Source organism: Trypanosoma conorhini (assembly GCF_003719485.1).
Source record: "Trypanosoma conorhini strain 025E chromosome Unknown Tco_14.4_contig_00647, whole genome shotgun sequence".
In the NCBI taxonomy this organism is placed as follows: Eukaryota; Euglenozoa; class Kinetoplastea; order Trypanosomatida; family Trypanosomatidae; genus Trypanosoma; species Trypanosoma conorhini.
In genome coordinates, this window is record NW_021704720.1 from 1,707 (window position 1) to 10,321 (window position 8,615).

An 8,615-nucleotide genomic window follows, 5' to 3' on the forward strand; every position below is an offset into this window, starting at 1 on the left:
AAAAAAAAGAGCTATTTTTTTTAGGTTTTATTTTACTTTTTTTTCAGGTGCCCTTCATTTCTCAGTCTTCGTCTTGTCCCTGTTCTCTGTCTGTCTGCGTTCTTGCCATTTTTTTTTACTTTACTTTCTCCTCGCCCTCCTCCGCGAACGTGCATCCTCTTTTGCACTTGTGTCACCGACCCACTTCTCTTGCACCACCCCGCACTACCCCCCAGCATGAGCCCGCCACACACACACACACACACACGCCTACTCCCTCTCCTCCTCGTCCTCGGACAGCTCCGAGAGCGCTAGCGTCAGCGCGCCCTTCAGCTTGGTGTCGGCGCCCTCATCCGCCTCAAAGCCACCGCCTTCACGCAGGACACCCAGGTATCCAAATCCGTAGCCGCAGCGGGGTTCCTTCATGACATCTACAACCTCATCGCCTACCATCATTTGTGCCTCCTCCATCGGGTCTATGGGCAGCTCCGATGCCGGAAGCTTCTTCATCTCGTGTATGCGACGTGCACTCACCTGTGCTTCCTTTAGTAGCTTTATTCGTTCGCGCAGCCGTGATTGCCGCAAGGCAATACCTCTTCGCCTCGCAGGACGAGTCGTGCTGTTGCCCATCTCACTATCTACCACACCCTGAGAGTCTGTCCCTCCATCCCCTCCTCTCCTTTGCCGCCTAATAGAAACAAAAGCAGGACGCTTTCGCACCTCTGGCATTTTTTTGGGTTGCCGCGACTTGGAACGTTGCGAGTCCAAGGATTTGCTTGGCCTATTGTTTACACCTGCCGCGCCCCGTTCACCTGCTGAACCCTGATTGGATTGCGATGAACATTTGCCGGTAAACTCCACTCCGCTTGAAGAGACGGCGTTCACACCACCCAGGGGGTCTACAGATTCTTCCCAGCCTGTAATGCCACACCACGCGTCTGCGTTACTACTGCAGGAGGGTGCAGCTAAGTTTGCCGTTGTTCCTGACGCCGGCGTCAATGGGCCGTTCGCAGCTGAATCTTTTGTCGACAAAGTGTTTGAACGGATGCGACTAAACGCATTGTTGTTTCTTTGCTGTGGACGATTTGTCGGATTAACTAAACGTATGTATGAGCCATTTCCGTTTCTTAAGCTGGGCTCCACCTGTTTTTGTTCCTTTTGCTGTTGTAGCGGCCGTGATGGCGAAGGCGCATGCTGTTGCTGCTGCTGCTGCCTTGGTGGCGGCGGCGGCGGCGGCGGCGGCGTCGGTGGTGGTGGTGGTTGCTTTGAAAACGTTGGTGTCGACGCCCCTATAAGCCCGTGTTTTGTGGGGGAACCCAGTTTCTCTTGTGGTGTTTCGCACGGAGACGGAGGTTGGCTCGCGGATACAATCCCCAACTTTGGTGAGGGATCCTCGGCCGGTAGTGACGGCGGTGACGGTTGCATGTTGCACTTCGCTGTACCGTCCTGCCGAAGAAACGGGGTGCGTAGCCACTCCATCGCTGTCTCTCCGACGACTGGCAGACGAGTTCCAGTGGCGTTCATGGCACTGTTGCTCCCGCTCTGTGTTCTGCCTGCACTCAGAGCAACTGGAGCGGCAGTAAGCGCGGCGGTTTGCCAAATCGGCGGGGCGTACGCCGGGACGGCAAAGAGGGCCATGTCGCCGGGCGTCATATTGATAGCCTCATCCTCGTCGTTGCATACTGTGAGCCGCGAAGTTTTGCAGCTCCCGCTTAACGCTATGGAGTCCAGGGATTGAATGGGCGATAGATTAAGAAGATGTGTCAGAATACCTGAAACATGAAAGACCACCTGCACCCAGCGATTACGAGGGATAATCAACGGCATTTTAGCGATGACAACTCCGCTGTTTACATCTTCTACAGTTGCCTTGTTAAATTGAGTTCCAATCGTGAGCTCCACACGAAGCGAACTACTGATGTGCATCGCCACCTCCAAGGCAAAGGAGTCAAAGCAGCCAAGACACGCTTGCAGAATAATTAGTAACTGAGGAAACTTGCTGGATAAAAATTGATGGTCTTCACAGGGTATTTCTACACGCGCGTGCGCAAGGCCACCTTTCAGAACTAGCACGGTTGCGTGCAGGGTGCGGTCGTGCTTTATGGCACAACATGATTCGTTCTGGATTCTGGTAGCGCTCAGGCATCCAGGGTCACGCGGAACCAAGACGTCTTGAAGAATCGTGTGCCCAGTCATGCTATGGGTCGATGCGAATGCAGCGGTGACACTCACCCCCAGAGGAAGTTCTTGCTCTGACAGTGATAGCAGCCCCTGGCAAGAAGAAGCACAAGAAAAAAAAAACCCTACACCAATATACGGATGGGACGGCTGTCAAATCCAAAGTGTGGAAAAGACCACACCCCCAAGTATAGATCTATGCCTATATACACAACAAAAGGGGCCTTCTTTCCTTCTGAATGAGGGCGGGTACAGACAGGGAAAGCCACAGAGAGACGGGTTAAACAGCAATGAGGTGGAAGAAGCAGAATACAGAAAAAATAAATAAATAAATAAATATTTTCAAAATGTATAGAGAGCAAATCAACGGAAATTGGCAGTGCAGGACAAATCGCAGGCGAGAGTAATTGACGCAAAGAATGCAACATTTTCATGCGCAACAACAACAACAACAAAAAAACAAAACTGAGCAAAAACTGAGCCAAATACAACAACGAAAATGCAAAAAAAAAACGAGAGAATGTGAGGGAAACGGCGAAAGTGCACTCTGTTTTTCTTTTTCTCTTTGTGTGTGTGCTAGCCATCCACATCCCACATACTTTGTTGGGTATTCGGTAAGGCTTCACGCTTCATCATTATCATCCGCTGTTGATGGAAGTTCGGGGGTTCCAAAATTAAAAGGCTACACACCCCCTCCTTGTCCACGCACAACACCCCACCACGATTTCCAAACTCGTTACAATAGTTTGTTGCCGAAAAGATTGTGAGTAGATGACGCTTCGTGTTGCTAGGGAAAAATTGAAAACCTTCCTCCACTACTTGATGTGCCCGACAAACCATATCCAGATCATTTTCTTTAAGAAACTTCTCCAGCGCTTTGGCTGAGAAAACAAAGGATATCCTACGGGTGCTGGGCGCCCAATCAACATTTGGTGGAAGTTCAGCCTCTGGATCTGCCCACAGCAAATCACAAATGATCCCACTATGTGGGACGTTGCATGGACGCGCATCGGGTATTTCCCGCACATCTTTTAACTCCGAAGAAAGTCCACCATGCATGCAAAAAATGGTGCCATTAACGACCGCGGCGACAGGCAACACGCGAAATAGATCAGTGAATATGCGAAAAAGTCTCACACCATATCGCCTTTTACATTCATCAAAAAAGCCATAAAGAAGCATGATTTGCTCGTCCTCATGATTTCCACGCAGAAGAGTTATCTGTGATGGCTCTATAATCTTTAACGCCAGCAACGTAACCACAACTTCGATAGAACGGCTCCCACGGTCAACATAGTCACCCAAAAAAAGGTACTTGTCATGTTGGGTATCATTTCCTCTCAATTCATCGTTATGCGAAAGTGAAGCATCCTCACCATCGCTTCGAGTCCGTTTGTGTCGTTGGACCGTTGTAGCGCGATTCATCAGCCCCAAAACTTTTCCCCCCAAAGGTGGTCGTCTGCTAAAAATATTTACAAGATCGTGGTATTGCCCATGTAGATCGCCACAAATGCATACAGGAGACTCAACTTGCACAACAATTGGCTCGCTAGTAATAATAGTATACGCCTCACGAATAATACGAAGAATAAGAGCTTCAGGAATTCGCTGCTCATGGGGAGTTGTAGACATATACTTCTCAGGTAATAATTCAAGAAGACGGTACAGTACATCATTCTCTTTCTGCACCGAAAGAGTTTCGGTGGGAAGGGTGCTTAATGAGCAACTTGCAAGCTCAGCTGCGCGATCTAACTGACCTTGTTGTCGAACCCTTTTCATTCTCTAGTGTTATTCCCTTCTTAATGGCAGTTTATATATATATATATATATATGTTTTATTTAGAAAAAAAAATTTTTTTGTGATGCCGTTGGTGTGCGACGTTAAAATAATAATAGCAACAATAATACGCCACCGCTTAAGAAAACAGGATTCTGTGAAGAATAGTATATTAATAAAATAGTAAGATCGCCTGCACACACACTCGCAAGAAGAAAGAAAAGAAAGAAAGAGAAAAAACAAACTGTCAAAAAAAAAGAAAAGAAAAAAAAGGGAAGATAAAACAGCAAAAGCGGAAACGGCAATAAAAACAACAGTAATAAGAACAGTAACAACCAAATTAAAAGTAAGGAAAACGAGAGAACCAAGAGGATATATATAAAAAAACCAGCGAGTGTAAGGTGAAATTCACCTGATTGTTTTTTTTAAAGCTGTATTGTGCCCAGAGATATATTAGGGCCATGCTTCGTGCCCATCTCTTTCTCAACATCAGCTCTCATCATCAGCACCAGAAACAAAAGCATAAACAAGATTTGGGGGTTCCTCATTCTCGTCCATATGCACAGGCCCTGTTGGTTTCTGCTGACCTTCGTCACTCCGCAACTCACCTTTTGCAGAGTCTTCACCCCCTCGGCAGTGAGAAGATGGAGAATCCTGCGGGCGTGTTAAGGTTGAAATTTTGCTTGCAGGACTATCCGCCTCAAACTTCAAACTGCTTCCTGTTAATGCTTCAATCTGTTCCCTAGTCTCAGCCGAAGTAACTTCAACTCCACCCGAGGAGAGCCGCAAAATTCCAGTAAAACGCACACCCACGATCCGTGAGTTCATCAGTATCTTTTCGTCACCCTGCACCTTTCGTTCTACCAGGTAGAAGCGAACACGCTGGTCGCTCTGTAGGGGAAGCTTCACGCGAGAACAAATCCCATTTCCCATTTCTGTATCGCAGCAAACAATAGCAAACGGGTGGCCACTAGGATGACCCTGTTGGTCAAGTAGCTGCATAAATAAGTAGCCGTAAAGGCCACCACTTGAAGGATATCGGCATGATTTACGTGAATTCCGTTTTAACCTTTCGGTTTGAAAAATAAATTCCACATTAGTAATTTCTAACGCCTCAACCCCTGGACCAGAGGGAACACGAAATTCCAAACGATGCTGCGGCTCATCGTCGACTACAGTAGCTGTAATGAAGACAGGAACAGCCAACGTCGCCTTCACCTCTGCTAAGCAGAGGTGAAGTGTAAGCCTAAACGGAGGCCCTTTTCCCAAAACCATTAATCCGAGGATAAAGAGGGAAAGAAAAACTCAGGAAAACACTTTTTTTTTTCCTCTCCTGTTGCTGGGTTATATACTTCAGTAAGTTAATGAAACCAACAAAAAGAGGAAAGGGAGAGGAAAAATATTAAAATATATGTAATACATTGCAAGATACAATAAAACCCATTTCTAGTACGAAAAGACCAAAATAAAACAAAAAAAGTGAATAAATGAGGAAACAAATAAATAAAAAGATCACTGTTATAAACGAACACTACGTCTTACGCATTTCGATAATAGCAATGGAAGAAAATAATAATAATAATAACAGTGAACCGCAATATTAGGAACAATATTTCTGTTGCTGGCTCTACCATCTCCGCTATAAAGTTTTATTATTACTAATATTACTTTTTCCCGGGCCATTTTGGCAAGATAATTTGATAAAGGATTATAATCGATAAACCACGTCCAGGCATGCAAAACATATAGTGAAAGCAAAACCAGTAAAATCAGAAGCTACAGGCCCCTCCCGATATTGGGAAATAATAACAACAGTAATGACAATATAATAATATAATTTCACCCTCTTTCTCTCTCTTTTCAAGGTGCAGAAGATCCTTGACGCCAACGCAAGACGGCCTCTGTTGGTCGCAGGTAGGTAAAGGGATCTTTTAATGAAGGGCCATTATTAATGTGATCCGGCAATTCACCTGAGGCTTCTCGTCGGAGGGCCGAGTCCACTAATTTTTTGATAACCCGAGGGGAGACGTATGAAAGAGTGTTTGCGACAGAGGCATTTTCTGTCTCCTCCAAAGGTGCATTTTTCTCTCCTTCGAAAAGACTAACATTCATGAGATGAACAAGGTCATCAAAAATCTGTTCATTCGATAGATTTGAAACGCTCCCCACAAAATTCGAGCCCCCTGCGTTCTTTTGAAGCTTCCTTATATTTTTATTCGCTTTCTCATCAGTTTTTTGTTGGTTAGCTACGGCGTCGACTGGTCCCTGGATATGATTTCTTGAAGGGGTATAAGCAGCAGAGGGAAGTGGTGGTGGCGCATCGTACGAGTCCGATTCTAAGCCTCCGCCTCCCAAATTTCCTTTATTAAAACCTTGCGCCTTTTCACCCGCAAATGATTGATACAACATCTCTTTGGGTTTCTGAAACATTGCTAATTGCTTCCCAAGCAATTGTGTATTTGTCCCCTCCGTTACCGATTCAAGGCCCTTATTTTCCTGAGTTCGATCAAATTGTGGCTCATTCCTCTTTTCTTCATGGTCGATAGGACTATATGCAATAAATGGCTCAGGATACATGTGGGTTTCAGCTTTGATCGGCGGTTTCTCACCGTCGCTCAACAATATCCTTTTCCATTCTCGCGTTGGCACATGATAAATGTATAGACTGAGGTCTTGAACTGGACCATTTGGGGATCTAACTACGCCTCCAAGCAGTAGTACCTTATCACTCATGTATGAAAGAAGAACATGCCCAATTCTACCTGCGGGAACGTCACCCGTATCGTGCAGAATTTTCCATTGGGCATTTTGAAAATCAAATTCCCTCAATTCCGAAATGCTTTCTTGAGTTGAAAATTGAATCCCTCCGAAAACAAGCATATGTGTCGGTTCTCCATGGTTACTACCATGCATTCCAACCACCACAGCCTTGTGCATCGCTGATGCAACAGGAGAAATGCATTTGGCCCAGTGCCATGCCTGCTTACGCATATCCCACAAGACCAAATCCCCAACTTCTTGTCCCTTTGAAGCGTCTAAACCACCAAAAAGCAGAATAGTATCCCTAAACTCCACGCCTGAATGGCCCCACAATAAAGGTCTAGCAATAGCCGTTGATTTAACACGACGCCAAACCATTGTTTCCAAACTAAGAGCAAAAGTATCAAAAAGTAGATTCCCCATACTTAGTAACTGATGCGAGGGGAATTCCTTAGATACGCCATTAGTATCCACACAAAGCGGATATCCGCCATGAATAAACAAATCACCTTTAACAACAGCACTTGCATGATGAATGCGACTGATGGGCTGATCACCTTTAGCAATTGCGTGGAACCATCTCTGGAGCTCCAAATCAAGAATATCTACAGAACGCATGCAGTTTAGCTGTTCATCAGGTTTTTCCATCATACCACCGACAACCACCATATGCTTTTCTCTGTATATAGAAGCTGTGTGATACGCACGACCACGAGGCGAGGGTGTCGCAGGCATCAACTGAAGTTGATGCAAATTATAATGACGATTAAAGAGCAAAGAGACATCATTTACCAGCCGCACTTTGTTACAATAATGTGCCTCATGATTGGAATAAATATCGTTCTTTCCACCGAATATCACCAGGGATGAACCAAAGACACACGCTGTATGTCCCTCCATTACCTACAAGCTCCTGTGAGGAAACTTGAGTCACATATATTACTATTACTATTATTATTATTATTATATAAATGAGAAACGGAGGGGAAAGAACGAATACATTCAACAAAGAAGAAGCAAAACATAGAACAACAAGACGAATGAATTAATTACGTAATTAATTAAATAAAAATGGAAAGCAATGGGCAGGCAACAAAGAGAAACAACACACCGCGCTACGAGGACGCGAAAACTTCAGGCACCCACAAGTCAATGAAAAAAACGAAAAAAAATCACAAGACACCAGAGGATGATCCACCCCCTTTTTCTTTTTTTTCCGTTTTTCCTTCCGGGCTCTTCGCGCCTTGTCTCCCCTACTTTCGCGCGAAGCAGCAAAAACGCCCCCGGGGCCGGGCGCGCGGCGGGGGCGCTTTGCGGCAGCTCCGGGCAGCCCCGCCGGCCGCCGCCTTTTTCTTCTTCCATTTTCTTTTGTGAAACGCGCGGCTGGGGCACCGCCGCGCCCTCCGGAAGAAGCTAGGTTGGCGGTTACGGTGGGGGCGTGGGGGTTTGTTTGCTTACTTTCTCTGCGCTTCTCTTCGGGAGCTGGGCCGCGAAAGATTGCGCGTGTGTATGTGCATGTTTTATAGAGCTTCACAAACGGCGCGTGCCGTTTTTACGGAATAGGGGAGAAGAGCAAGCAAAGTAATGAAAACGGTGCTGAAAATCAAGTGTCTTTCTCCAATGAGTGAGTGGCCGTTGTAACTATAATGGATTTGAAAATAGATAAATAAATCATTACAGGCAAGAGTTACTCAAAACGACATTGGACTGCCGTGGGGGGCTGCATTTTTCTTTTAAAATGGGTTCTAGTTTCGTTATTCTCTTCTCCTTGCCCCCTCCCACCACACCCCAATTTTACTTGGGGGTATATATTTTTATTTCCCATGGGAGCGAGAGGAGCATGGGTAGATACATAAATAAACCTTTTCCTTTTTATTTACCATGAATTTTGTTTTCTTTACTTAATAATATATGACCCACC

General features: G+C 45.7%; 4 protein-coding genes across 4 annotated transcripts, besides 10 other annotated features; all 4 read right to left on the reverse strand.

Moving 5' to 3' along the window:
* The first annotated feature begins 226 nt into the window (after positions 1-226).
* Positions 227-247: a microsatellite.
* Positions 248-249: 2 nt separating this feature from the next.
* Tco025E_07849 (uncharacterized protein) lies at positions 250-2,175 on the reverse strand (the record flags this gene model as incomplete). Its single annotated transcript, XM_029374708.1, has 1 exon — positions 250-2,175. The coding sequence occupies one exon, from the start codon at positions 2,173-2,175 to the stop codon at positions 250-252; it is 1,926 nt and encodes a 641-aa protein (XP_029225261.1).
* Positions 2,176-2,465: 290 nt separating this feature from the next.
* Positions 2,466-2,496: a microsatellite.
* Positions 2,497-2,594: 98 nt separating this feature from the next.
* Positions 2,595-2,623: a microsatellite.
* Positions 2,624-2,733: 110 nt separating this feature from the next.
* On the reverse strand, positions 2,734-3,936 carry Tco025E_07850 (putative protein phosphatase 1 catalitic subunit; the record flags this gene model as incomplete). The annotated part of the gene is made up of 1 exon (XM_029374709.1): positions 2,734-3,936. The coding sequence occupies one exon, from the start codon at positions 3,934-3,936 to the stop codon at positions 2,734-2,736; it is 1,203 nt and encodes a 400-aa protein (XP_029225262.1).
* A 32-nt stretch (positions 3,937-3,968) lies between these two features.
* Positions 3,969-3,989: a microsatellite.
* Positions 3,990-4,143: 154 nt separating this feature from the next.
* Positions 4,144-4,213: a sequence feature (GA-rich).
* Positions 4,214-4,423: 210 nt separating this feature from the next.
* Positions 4,424-5,209, reverse strand: Tco025E_07851 (uncharacterized protein; the record flags this gene model as incomplete). The annotated part of the gene is made up of 1 exon (XM_029374710.1): positions 4,424-5,209. One exon carries the CDS (start codon positions 5,207-5,209, stop codon positions 4,424-4,426), a length of 786 nt encoding a protein of 261 aa, XP_029225263.1.
* Positions 5,210-5,397: 188 nt separating this feature from the next.
* Positions 5,398-5,442: a sequence feature (A-rich).
* Positions 5,443-5,484: 42 nt separating this feature from the next.
* Positions 5,485-5,519: a microsatellite.
* Positions 5,520-5,735: 216 nt separating this feature from the next.
* Positions 5,736-5,772: a microsatellite.
* A 22-nt stretch (positions 5,773-5,794) lies between these two features.
* Tco025E_07852 (putative Kelch repeat protein) lies at positions 5,795-7,594 on the reverse strand (the record flags this gene model as incomplete). The annotated part of the gene is made up of 1 exon (XM_029374711.1): positions 5,795-7,594. One exon carries the CDS (start codon positions 7,592-7,594, stop codon positions 5,795-5,797), a length of 1,800 nt encoding a protein of 599 aa, XP_029225264.1.
* Positions 7,595-7,631: 37 nt separating this feature from the next.
* Positions 7,632-7,661: a microsatellite.
* Positions 7,662-7,733: 72 nt separating this feature from the next.
* Positions 7,734-7,763: a microsatellite.
* The last annotated feature ends 852 nt before the right edge of the window (positions 7,764-8,615 follow it).